Genomic DNA, 12,776 nt, shown 5'->3' on the forward strand with positions numbered 1-12,776 from the left:
TTTTTATCACTGAGTGGTGGACCATTCTATGAATGCAACATAGGTTGCTTATCCATTCACCCATTTAAGGATGTTTTGCTTGGTTTTGGTGATCATGAATAAAGCTGCTATAATCTTTCTTGTACAAGTTTTTGTGTGAACATAAGTTTTCTCAGTCAAAATTTTGACAGGCAATTCCTGTAATTACCAAAAACCCCCCCCAAATCCCCCCCAAAACAAAAAAAAACACAAAAAACCATTCAAGTGTGGGATGACTATTTCAAGCAGCCTCTCTTCGAGTAGAGTATCCACAGGGGAGGTTAAAAGAGGTTTTTAAGGACAGATAAAATTTGATGACGTTGGAAGGCTTTTCCAAGGAAGAGGATAATTCTTAAGACTAGAAATCGGAAGTAATATAAAGAAATAAATTGGCCTCACAGTGATTTAACTAAACAGTCCTCAATTTACAAACTCTAGATTCACATATGTCTTAAATATATAAAACGGTATGAGGGGAAGTAAACTCAGGGTTTGAGTTCCTGGGCTTTGTTGGAAGAACTAGTGTTTGTTTAGTGATTCAGAGGATGTGGGGAGAGCCTTACAAGTACCCAGTTGTATCTCCTGTAGATAAAGGAATACAATGAGTTTCCGTTAAGCAGCAGTGAATGAACAGAATTATTACAGTTAATGATATCTCATTTGGCACTTGTGAGTAATAAGACCTTTCGCATACAATATACAACCTCGTTATGAGGCAGATAGTCATACTCTCATTTTACTGACAAGAAGCTACTCAGAGAGGCTATGCCACATTTCCAAGTTTACAGAGCGGAAGGATTAGGACCCTGGCATTTTCGATTTCCAATGTTCCTTGTCTTATTCCACGTTATGAAGTAAGCCCTAAGGTTGTAACTGCATCCATCCTGAGAGAGACGGGCCTGAGGTTTTGCTGGCAAGTGCTGTTGGCAAATGCTGTGATTTATCCGGGGTCAGATCATACTAAGCGGTAGAGCAAAGTAGTCCCACTTTTTACCACTTCCTACCTGGATGAACCTTGATCTTTTCTGCCAAAGAGCCTTGAGTTTCTTTTACCCCCAGTTTTATTGAGGCATAACTGACATGTAATATTGTATTGGTTTTAGGTGTTCCTTTTGTTTTTTAAATTGCTTTCAGATTTAACTCCTCTGCTTTTTTTTTTTTTTTAAAGATTTTATTTATTTATTTGAGAGAGAAAGAAATGAGAGAGAGCACATGAGAGGGAGGAGGGTCAGAGGGAGAAACGGACTCCCCGCTGAGCAGGGAGCCCGATGCGGGACTCGATCCCGGGACTCCAGGATCATGACCTGAGCCAAAGGCAGTCGCTTAACCGACTGAGCCACCCAGGCGTCCTAACTCCTCTGCTTCTTAAAGCAGAATTCCCATCCCAGGTGCGCAAGCTCTCAACTGCCTCATTTTTGTCAATAGAAAACAGGCCCAGAGAGGTGTAGTATCTGTGGAGCCTCAGGAAAAAGTCCGAGATCTGTGTCGCCCGACATGTCCCAATTTCCGTGCAGTGAGAACTGACTACCTGTGGGCAGTGTGCAAAGCCTCCAAGCTGTTAGGGTAAGGGGCCCCGAAGGTGAGTAACCTGAGCTTCGAACCGTCCTCTCCCCCATTCCCCAAAACGTAACCAGCGGATGCCCAAACCCAAGGCCTCTGGGGGGCTTGCTCCTCGAGCCTGCGCCTCTGACAGCTCGCCTGGGAACGAGCAGAGCTCCGTTCCCGAGCCCACCGCTCCCCCGGAGACCCAGCCGCAGCCCTTCCCCTTCCTGCGCCTCCCAGGCGGCGCCAGGCCCGCCCCTCCACGCCTCCCGCGGAGGCCGGCGCGCGGCGAGCTCCTCCCCGAGCAGCGGCGGGAGCGGCCTCTCCCTGCGCGCCAAGCCGGGCTGGGCCGCGGTCTCCGCTCCTTCCGCCTGCCCGCCGCGGGCCGCTCGAAGCCAGGCGGCGGCCGTCGCGGGCGTGCTCGACGCGCCCGGCAGTGCTCGTCCCCGTGACTCCCCTGGGCTGGGCCGTCCCGCGCCTTCCGCACCATGCTCCGCTGGCTGCGGGGCTTCGTGCTGCCCGCGGCGGCCTGCCAGGACGCGGAGCCGCGGACGCGCTACGAGACCCTCTTCCAGAGGCTGGACCACAACAGGGACGGCGTGGTGGACATCGGCGAGCTGCAGGAGGGGCTCAAGGGCCTGGGCGTCCCCCTGGGCCAGGACGCCGAGGAGGTGGGTCGCTGCGGGGCGCGGCTGGAGGGCCGGGAGGGCTGCGGAGATTCTGGGCGCGCGCTGCAGGAAGGCGGACCTGCGGCTTCCCCCCGCGAAGGGGTTCCGGAGGTCGGGAATGGGGCGCGGGGCCAGTGACCCCCGGAGCCGCTGCGCGTCAACACCTGAAAGCCTACTGGTATCTTTCCGAATGAAATTAGTGCGGTGAACACTGTGGTCCCCTGGAACAACTTAAAAAACGCTGTTCCATAGGACCTTTGGTCTGAATGCATCCCGGGTCCTTCACCTGCCTTTTTGCAAAATTTAATAAAAAAAATTTTTTGTTTAACTCTCAGCTTTTGCAAGCATTTAATCAAGGTTTTGTTTGTTTGGCTTTGTTTTCTTTTGTTTTAAGCTCAGACTTAAGTGGGCCCCACTTCGCATCTCTTAGGAGCTCCTTTGTTAAACACCAGCTAGTTTTGTCTAGTGTTTCAGAACTTTTGAAAACCAATCCTATGTATGTTTCCTCCAACTTCCTGTTGAGGAGAGGCAGCATTCCATGGTTTAAGACCTTCCCTTAATGTCCTAAGTACATAAATTGATGTAAAGGATTGGCCGGTCGCTGAGCAGTTTCAACTTCTCTGAGTCATTTTAATTGTGTCTCTGAAGTTCAGCCCCTTTGGCAGGGTGGAGATACTTGGAACCTCTCCAACCCCTCTGAAACATAAGAGGTTCCTATCGTGAGAGGGAAGGTGATTAAACGCTTAAGAGCCAGCAACTGTTTCACAGTTATATTTTAAGCTACTCGTTCAATGTCTTTAGTAGTTACACGTCCCTTTAGTTTATTTATTATGTCTTATTGAGTCAGATTTAGTAAGTTACAATTTTTAGAAAACTGTCTATTTTGTCCAAGGTTCATAATATTCACTTGGGATTTTTAGAAAGTTCTGACTATATGCATAGTTATATGCTCTTTCATTTCTGATATCGAGCTCCACCCACCCTTCAATCTTGCCAAAGATTTGTCTATTTTATTTATACGTTGAAAGAATCAACTTTTGGTACTTTATGCTGATGGTCTCTTTTCAATTTTTTCTTATTAATTTCTGTGTATTTCCTTCTATTTTGGGTTTACTCATTTGCTCTTTTTCTAATTTTTTTAGTTGAATGCTTGAGTCCTTAATTTTGAGCTACAATATCCCTTTAATCACTTTTTTTTCTTTAAATTCAATTAGCCAACATATAGTACATCATTAGTTTTTGGTATGGTGTTCAATGATTCATTAGTTGCATATAACACCCAGTGCTTATCACAGCACGTGCCCTCCTTAATTCCCATCATCCAGTTACCCTATCCCCCCACCTACCTCCCCCCTTTAATCACTTCTTTAGCTGCATCCCACAAGTTTGTTTTTTTGTTTAGTTCCAAGTATTGTCTAATTTCCAATGTGATTTCATCTTTGACCCAGTAATTATTTAAATGCGTGCTTTAAATTTCCAAAGACTTTCTTTTTCAGTTGGTTCTTTGAAAATATGAATACAATAGACAAGCCTCTGGCAAGGTTGATTAAGAAAATACGAACTCAAAATCAGGAATAAAAAATGTGTTTAATTTTCCAAAATTTATATATGAACAAATTATAAAGTAAGTTGTATAAAATCATGTGTATGCAAACATACAATAGGATGGCATATATTTATCACTGTCATATATATGTATTTTATACATGCATATATACGTATATAACTTCCTGTGCTTTTGCTGGATGTTAATAACTAATCCCAGGACTCCTGACTGGTACCTTCTTCAATAAAAGGTTACTAATGATTATTTATGGATGATAGGAGTTAAATTACTTTTTTACTTTTTTCTTTACAATTTTTGTATTATTTCAATTTTTAAAAAAATAATTGTATATTATTATGATTAGGGGAAAAAAGAGGTTTTTGTTTTCATTTTTGTTTTGTTTTTATAAATATCACCTCCTCTGAGATGAGTCTTCCCAGACCACCCTCTATGGAAGAGTTGATCACACCCTACTATGTGTAGGTCCTTGGTCTCACATGTCACTACTATTATAATTTTCAAAAGGTGTTATTTTTAGTTATTGACTGTGCCCTCCACTAGGACCAAGCATCTTGAAGATGAGGTCATGTCTTAGTCATTTAAGCACAGTAATACAAAAAGATTTAGGGCTGTGATTTGAAACAGCCTAAGTAAGGCAGTGGCTCGTTTGAGATAATTATAGGAAAAAAGAGATAAAATCTAATTGTAAAGCAGTTGTTAGTGCTTGTATTTCCAGCATGTATAGGACAAGATGACCCAAAATCCTCCTACTGCAAGATATCAAGAAATGCTGGCTAAAATAAGATAAGCATTTTTTAATGAAAACTTTTTTTGAAGAGCAATTTTAAGTTTGAGAAGAAGGTACAGAGATTTCCCATAGACCATCTGCCCTTGCATATCACGTGCACAGCCTTCCCCACTGTCAACATCGCTCAACCAAATGGTACCTTTTTTTAACCAAGGGTGAACCTACACTGACACATCATTATCACCCAAAGCCCATAGTTTACCTGAGGATTCACTCGTGATGTTGTATATTCTCTGGGTTTGGACAAATGTGTAATGACATGTATCCATCATTATAATATCATACAGGAGATTTTCACTGCCCTAAAAATCCTGTGTTCTGCCTATTCATCCCTGCTCCCACTGCTGATCTTTTTATTGGCTCCATAGTTTTGCCAGATAAAACATCTTTTTACATGCATAATAAGAAAAAGCTAATCAAACTGTCTGGGTTTAAATCTTGGTTCTGCTGCTTACTAGTTAACTTTGGACAATTTTCTTTCACTCTCTTTTTTTAATTGAAGCATAGTTGACGCACAGCATTACATTAGTTTCAGGTGTACAGCATAGGGATCCGACAACCCTGTAGGTTCTGCTGTGCTCACCACAAGCGCAGCTCCCATCTGTCACCATACAACGCTATTACAGTGCCACCGACTATATTCCCTATGCTGGGCCTTTTATCCCTGTGACTTATTCTGTAACTGGAAGCCTGTACGTCCCGCTCCCTTCACCCATTTTGCCTGTATCCCCACCCCTCTCTGAACAATTTTCTTAATCTCTCTAGCCCGTTTCCTCAGCGGTGGCAGAGACAACACTAGTACCTATCTCAGAGGGTTATTATGGAGAATAAATGAATTAAAATATGTAAAGTACTTAGAAAAATGCCTGGTAACCTAATAAGGACTCTGCCACTTGGGTGGTGAGTGAGCCAGCTTCCAAATCCCATGTTACCACCTCTTTTTTTTTTTTTTTAAGATTTTATTTATTTATTAGAGAATGAGAGAAAGCACATGAGAGGGGGGAGGGTCAGAGGGAGAAGCAGGCTCCCTGCTCGGCAGGGAGCCCGATGCAGGACTTGATCCAGGGACTCCAGGATCATGACCTGAGCCGAAGGCAGTCGCTTAACCGACTGAGCCACCCAGGCGCCCCGCATGTTACCACCTCTTGTGTTGGACCACTCTTGGTACTGTCAGTTCTGGTCCTGTGAGGAGCAGAAACCAAGATGGGATTGGGGGTGCAAAAGATTTATTGGGAGAGATGCTTGTGAAGGGTAAGGGAGAGGGAAAAAAGGAGTGAGCTGAGGTCTTAAGACCGTGACACAAATTTAACCCCTGTTAGAAGAGTTCAAGAAGGAATGATTTGGGAAGAACCTCAGACCAAAGCACAGTTCTTAGAAAGTCTCAACTAAGCCAATAGGGGGGTCCCTGGGGGAAATGTTACCAGTTAGTGGAGTCCTGTGTCGTTGGCTGCCCGTGCCGTACCCTGCTGCAGCTAGTCGTTGGTTGGAGCAGCCCAGGACAAGCATGGACTTGGTGCGAGTGCTGCGGGCACAAAGGTGTGCCAGGCAGGCAGCCTGTCGTTCGGCTCGGCTCCCGCAGCAGGTTCTCTCAAAGGGCCATCTGACCTAGCCACCAGAGCCCTCTCCTCGCCGATCTGCGTCTCTCTATCAGCTTGGGGAGCGCTTCCTCATCGCGCTCTGCCTCTCTTTCTCGGGGAGGCCAGAGGGATAAACTACAGTCCCCATTGCTTCAGTTAGTCACCGCTGGCACTCCTAATTTCCCTTTGGGACTGTCTGCTTTAAATTCCACTCATACTCTGCTGTAATCTCTGCAGGTCCTCGTGACTTCTGGTGGTGTGCCCAAACCTTCATTTGTGAGGGGTCTGAGCTTTGCAAGCCAGTGTTGCGTGGGCACGTTCACGGTGATAACTGTGCAGACAGCATGTGCGGTGTCCACATGGGTCCCCTGAGGCCATCCATACCTATCCCCCGTGTCTCCATTGTGTAAAAGCAGCCCTGTCTCCTGCTGATCGAGGTCAGCGTCTACCTACTAAGACGGTGACTTCTTTTCTTGCCTGTTGGTCCCTGGACACAAGGAATTCCAAGTGTCCAGGTGGCAGTTATAGCTTGTAGTTCACTGGGACCATTGCTGTATTCCCTGGCAAGAGTATGTCCTGTTTGGGGACCAGAAACTAGCCCTACAGAGCCCGGAGTTGTGGGAGTAGGAAGCAAAAAGTTTCCCAGTGGGTCACTCGGAGTGCTAGTAAGTGAGACCGCTCCTGCTTCTGCCTCTTGGTTCCTGGACTCATGTATTCTTCCTGCTGGGGGCATAGAACTCTACAGAGGTCTCTCATTTCGTCCATATATGGCATCCTGAAGGCCGGCAACTCATTTTTGCCAAATATTGTTCCCTTGGTGGTGCTTCCGTTATGGTTTCTGTAGGCCATTCTAGCATCCTGTGAGGATGGCTGCTTCTGGATGGTGTGGTGTATGGTCTGGCCAGTGGATCTCTTGGTCATGGGCCCACTTCCACACCTTTTACTATGAAGCAGACTCCCTGGTCAGATGCTATGTTGTGTGGGGATTTCATACTCGTGGATCAGGCATTCCATAAGCCCCCAGATAGTGGTGCTGTCTAAGCCTTTGTGGGCAGGAAAGGAAAACCCCTACCTAGAAGAGGTATCTGTTCCTGTCGGGGTGAGCCAGTACCCCTTCCCAAATAGGAGGCCTCAATATAACTGACTTTTCACCTAGTGACTGGTTGGTCTTCCTGAAGAATAGTGTCATATCGGGGGCAGACAGGGGTCAGGTCATGAAAGACATTTTGGGCCCGCTGAGTGGTTTGGATTTCATATGAGTAATGGGGGCCTTGAGAAGTTTTAAGTAAGAGAGGGACACAGGCAGACTGAAGTTTTAGGAAGATCACTCTGGTGGCTGTGTGGGAAATAGATGGAGGAAGAAAGGGCTATGAGGCAAGCCTGGGAAACAGTAGCCAACCAAATACTTGGAATTAGGATTACATGGTCAGTCTTTATGGGGGAAAATTTCAGAGGCATAGGTCAAGGGTTTGCATAATGTCAAGGATTGGGGAGATTATCTACTTGAGTATCTAGAAATGAGAACTATGAGGTGGCTCTTCAAGGGAAGGTTTCAAGATAGTAGTTTGCATCTAAGGCAGATACCCAGCTTGAAGTGAAATCCTTCTAAATTTCCACCTGATTTTATCTCTTTTCCATGTTTCCAAGCTTTTGTAATGAATTTAGCATTGAGAAGAGAGCAAGTGTCCGTTTAAGTTCCTTTAGACCTTAAATGGAAAGAATATGGAAAATAAAAGTGGAGTGTAGAAAACGGGCATAAGGGGTACAATAGCTAACCATTATTAAGTGTTCCAAGACTACCCAGGGAAGAGAAAAGACTTCAAAGCAAGTACTGCTTTTTAGAGTATTTTCTATTTTGTGTTCATCCTCCTCCTCCTTAATGTTTGTTTTTTGTCAAAGGCCACATTAAAACATTCTCAAAGACAGTCATTTGAGGTACTCCAAGGACCAGGTTTTAGAACATTGAAGAATAGAGGAAATAATCTGAGTTTTAATTTACTCAAATGAAAATTGTGAGGAAAAAAAACTGATGAAGAGTCAGCAGTTTTAGCTGGAAGTATGTTTATTTTGTTTCAATTTAGACTTGGAAGAATTTGGAACAGTGAAGGCCAAAAAAAAAACCCAAAAGACAAAAAATTTCCCAGATGTAGAATTAAGGCAGTAAAATGAAAAAAGTGGATCTTGCCCAGTAGGATTTTACAGATATTTTCTTCTTCTCCAATCTTGGCATCATTTTAGTTGCGCCTCTTTTATTAGTATGTGGAGGAGAAAGGGGGACAGGTTTTGTAGAGTGTATGAAGGTATTCCTGTATCCGAGTTCAGAGCTGGCTGACTTGACAAATGTGTTCAGTTAGCCTGGTAAATTACAGGCAGTTTTAAAACTAAGTTGTTTGCCATATCTTCATGTGCACAAACTCTTACTGTAACTTTCTTAGGAGAGGTTTATCATCATAAGGGGCCCAGGACTCTTAAAACAGAGAGGATTGCTGAGAGCAAAAAGGGAAGCATCTTGGCCCATGAGTTCCATACTTGGTGTGACTGTGTAGCCTGGGTCAAGTCATTCAAACTTTGGTTTACTTTCCTTATTCTTAAAATGCAGGTATCTGCCATGACTCCTGGACAGATTTTATCAAGACTGGACATTTTTATCATGTGACTGGACATGAAAGTTGATGTAAAAAAGCCTTTAAAATGTGATGTCACAGGTACTAGATGACGGGCTCCTTGAGGACCCTCTGTCCCCATCGATATTGAGTGTATGCTGAACGATTAGGTAGGGTCTGACAAGTGGTTGGACTGGACAGCCTGATTTAAGGGCTCCTCCACCTCTGATATTCTACGGTTGTTTTGATTCTCTGTCTTTAAATTTTGTATTTACAACTACAGATGGAATAGGGTCACATACAAAAACAGTAGCTTAGAGGCACCATGGTGGCTCAGTCGTTAAGCGTCTGCCTTCGGCTCAGGTCATGATCCCAGGATCCTAGGATCGAGCCTCGTATCAGGGAGCCCGCTTCTCCCTCTGCCCCTCCCTTTGCACCTTTCCCTGTTCGTGCTTTCTTTCTCTCTGTCTCTTTCAAATAAATAAATAAAATCTAAAAAACACACAAAACAGTAGCTTAGCAAATGTGTATTGCTTTGAATGGAATTTCTTTTCAGGGTTTCACTCCATAGCACAATTCCTCTGTTAACAGCAGGGATTTATTTTATTAGCATTTTCATTTTAGAAACTTTATTACTAAAGGAAATGCGATAGAGAAGTCATAGAGGTACATTTTAAGGCATCACAGGAGGGGGATTATGGTATAAGAAAAACAATGAATTCCAAATACATTTATGTCAAATGTTCTAAAATATATAACATCTGTACCTTTTGTGTTTTCTCCTTATATTCTAAAATCTGATGTTATCCCTTCTTTGAGGCTCTTTATTTTGGAAAGAATGAAAAAAATGGAAGAGTTCTTTTGTAAGGCATAAAATACCCTTTTCACCTTGGTAGCAGTCTACCTGTTAGTCTCCTTCCCAAATCCCAACATTCTCCCAACCAGGCCACAACCATAGACATTTGTCTCTTTATTTTCTTTTCTCTGCTTGGCATTGCTCTCACTCCTTTTTTCTGCCTGGTCAGTTATTACCCATTTGTTTAAGGCTTCAGCTCACCTGTATAATTTTACCCTAGCACAGTCAGAATTATTTTTTTAATCAACATTCCAGGTAAGATGTTTAGAAATAAATAAGCTCCCACAAGGCAACATACTGTAAGGGTGCTGCTTGACTCCTTTTGACTGCTCTGAGTTAAAATATGCTATCTTTTTAAGGGTCACATAGCGTCCACTGAGAAGTCTATATTGGACAGGATCTATGAAAACAACAAGAGGATTTGCTGAGAAAGTTTGATGCCTCACTCTGAAATGTAGACCATCGTATCTACTTCATTCATTGCTGCAATGTGTGTAGTGGTTATTCTTATGAGCTGTGGACTCAGACCAGGGTTCAGATGTTTTCACCATTTGCTACGCTTGTGACCTTGAGTGAGCTAATTAATGCTTGGAAACCTCAAATGTAACCTAGGATTGGCAAGAGCTACACAGTAGTACAAATATTAAATTCATTCAATTAATATTTTTGAATAGTTCCAGACACTGTTCAATGAACTGGGGAAATAGTAGTGAACAAGACAGATAGGGTCCCTCAACTGTGTCCTCACAACTTTCTGTAGAGGAGGTCTGTTTGTGTTGGATGGGTAGGTGGGGGTAATTATAAGCAAATAAGGAACAGGATAATTTTTAAAAGTGGAAAAGAATTGTTGAATACAACAAAAATAGTTGCCCTTTTATTAGATGAGACTATTGACTCTGTTTTGCTCCTTCATATCCCTTGTGTAAAATTCTGTCAGTCTGTTTTCCTTATTACTCTGGCCATGACTTCTGTTTTTTCTCCCTGGACCACTGGGCTCTTGTGCCCCGTCTGGATGTCTGTCTTCAATGACTCTTTGTGGCTATGTGCCTTCTCTGCAGTGCACAGGGCCCCTGTGGATTGTACAATTCTCCTGTGTGGGAGAATTCATTCTTGATTGGGACACAGCACATCTTGTGAAACATCATTAAATGTCTGCCACTGCTCAGTTGCTCTGGGGGGGAAGTGTTTATTGCAAACAATGGTACTTAGTGGTACTAAGTGCTAACTGTGGTGTAACCTCCTTCTAAAGGCAAACCTGTGGGTATTTCATGGACATGTGACAGGCCTCTGTATGTTGTCAGTGTTTGACAGGATGAGGGCATAGAGCAAGAGCTAACAGACAATGGCCCAATTAAATTTTCTTTGTGAATTTTTAAAAAGGAATTTATTTATTTTCTTGGAGCAGTTTTAGGTTCACAGCAAAATGAAGAGGAATTTATAGAGATTTCCCGTAGACTCCCTGCTCCCACACATGAATAGCCTCCCCCATTGTCAGCATCCCCCACCAGAGTGGTACATTTGTTACAATTGATAAACCTACAGTGACACATCGTTATCTCCCAAAGTCCATAGTTCACCATAGGGTTCACTTTTGGTGGTGTTCTCTGGGTTTGGACAAATGTATAATGACATGTATGCATCTTTATAGTATCACAGAGTATTTTCACTGCCCTAAAAAAATCCCCTGTGCTCTGCCTATTCATTCTTCCACCCTCTCCCCCCAACTCCCTGGCAACCACTGATCTTTTTAATGTGTTCATAATTTTGCCTTTTCCAGAATGTCATATGGCTAGAATCATATAGTAGGTAGCCTTTTCAGATTAGCTTCTTTCACTTAGTAATATGTAATATACATTTAAGTTTCCTCTGTCTTTTCATGGCTTGATACTTCATTTCTTTTTAGCACCAAATAATATTCCATTTTCTGGATGTGCCACAGTTTACTTATCCATCACCTACTGAAGGCCATCTTGGTTGTTTCCAAGCTTTGGCAATTATGAAAAAAGCTGCTCTAAACATCTGTGTGCACGATTTTGTGTGGCCATAAGTTTTCAGCTCTTTTGGGTGGACTCCAAGGAACATGGTTGCTGGATCATACGGTAAGGGTGTATTTAGTTTCGTAAGAAGCTGCCCAACTGTCTTCCAATGTGGCTGTGCCGTATTGTATTCCCACCAGCAATGAATGAGAGTTCCCGTTGTTCCACATGAATTTTAATATTCAACTTTTTAAAGAGTACTCCACGTTTAGGAGAAGAAATTACAGAAAAAGTGGAATTTTTACTGTGAAACTACACTTACACATTTTCAGTGGAGCAGGTGAGGGACCATAGGTACATGTGTAGGGAGGCCAGAGCCCTCAGCGGCTTTGGAGAGTGGGATTGAGAAGGAGCCACAGGCATTGTTTGTGAATACCTCCTGACTTCTCTCTGTGATCCCAGCTGACTTCTGCCCATTTTGAGATTATCCTCCTGAGTGTGCTGCCAACATCTGCAAGGACTGAGCTGGGACCCTGGTGGTTAGAGTAGCCTTGCTCTGGAGCGACCACAGATGCTGGGTGAAGAAGATAAGGAACTGGGCGGGAGTTGGGGGTGGGTAGAATCACAGAAGGAGAGGTCCAAGTGGGCAGATTTTCATTAGGTCCCCAATTCCCAACCTCCACACTATTAAGTGCTTAAACCTTAGAAGAAGGCTTCTTTTTTTTTTTTTAAAGATTTTATTTATTTATTTGACAGAGACAGAGATAGTGAGAGCAGGAACACAAGCAGCAGGAGTGGGAGAGGGAGAGCAGGCTTCCCGCGGAGGAGGGAGCCCGATGTGGGACTCGATCCCAGGACCCTGGGATCATGACCTGAGCCGAAGACAGTCGCTCAACCGACTGAGCCACCCAGGCGCCCTAGAAGAAGGCTTCTAAGAAGGTGTGATGAAACAACTAAAACATGTTGGACTTCACCACCAGTCAATATGGCCCCACAGTCCATGTCCCAACACTCTCCCACCCACTTTTCTCTAAAAAGAAGCTCTACCTTTAGAGACAGTCGTATGCAGAGGTCTTCCTGGAAGTTTCGGGGGAAGGACATGAGTTGTCCCTTCTAGGTTCCTCCTGGAGTGGGGTGAAAGCCTGGGCGTCTCACCCGCTGGCGCAGGAGCACAGCCCAAGC

The 12,776-nt window shown here is 43.9% G+C and overlaps 1 protein-coding gene across 1 annotated transcript in view; it reads left to right on the plus strand.

Annotated features, from left to right (window-relative positions):
• Positions 1–2,048: 2,048 nt before the first annotated feature.
• LOC118019060 (calcium-binding mitochondrial carrier protein SCaMC-1) overlaps positions 2,049–12,776 on the plus strand; it is a 50,929-nt gene continuing 40,201 nt past the window's right edge. The window contains exon 1 of the mRNA XM_035017893.1: positions 2,049–2,231. Coding sequence (XP_034873784.1) covers positions 2,049–2,231 — 183 coding nt within the window. The remainder of the gene's footprint in view (positions 2,232–12,776) is intronic.

This window comes from Mirounga leonina, unplaced genomic scaffold (assembly GCF_011800145.1).
Source record: "Mirounga leonina isolate KUSES-001 unplaced genomic scaffold, KU_Mleo_1.0 Mir_173, whole genome shotgun sequence".
In the NCBI taxonomy this organism is placed as follows: domain Eukaryota; kingdom Metazoa; phylum Chordata; class Mammalia; order Carnivora; family Phocidae; genus Mirounga; species Mirounga leonina.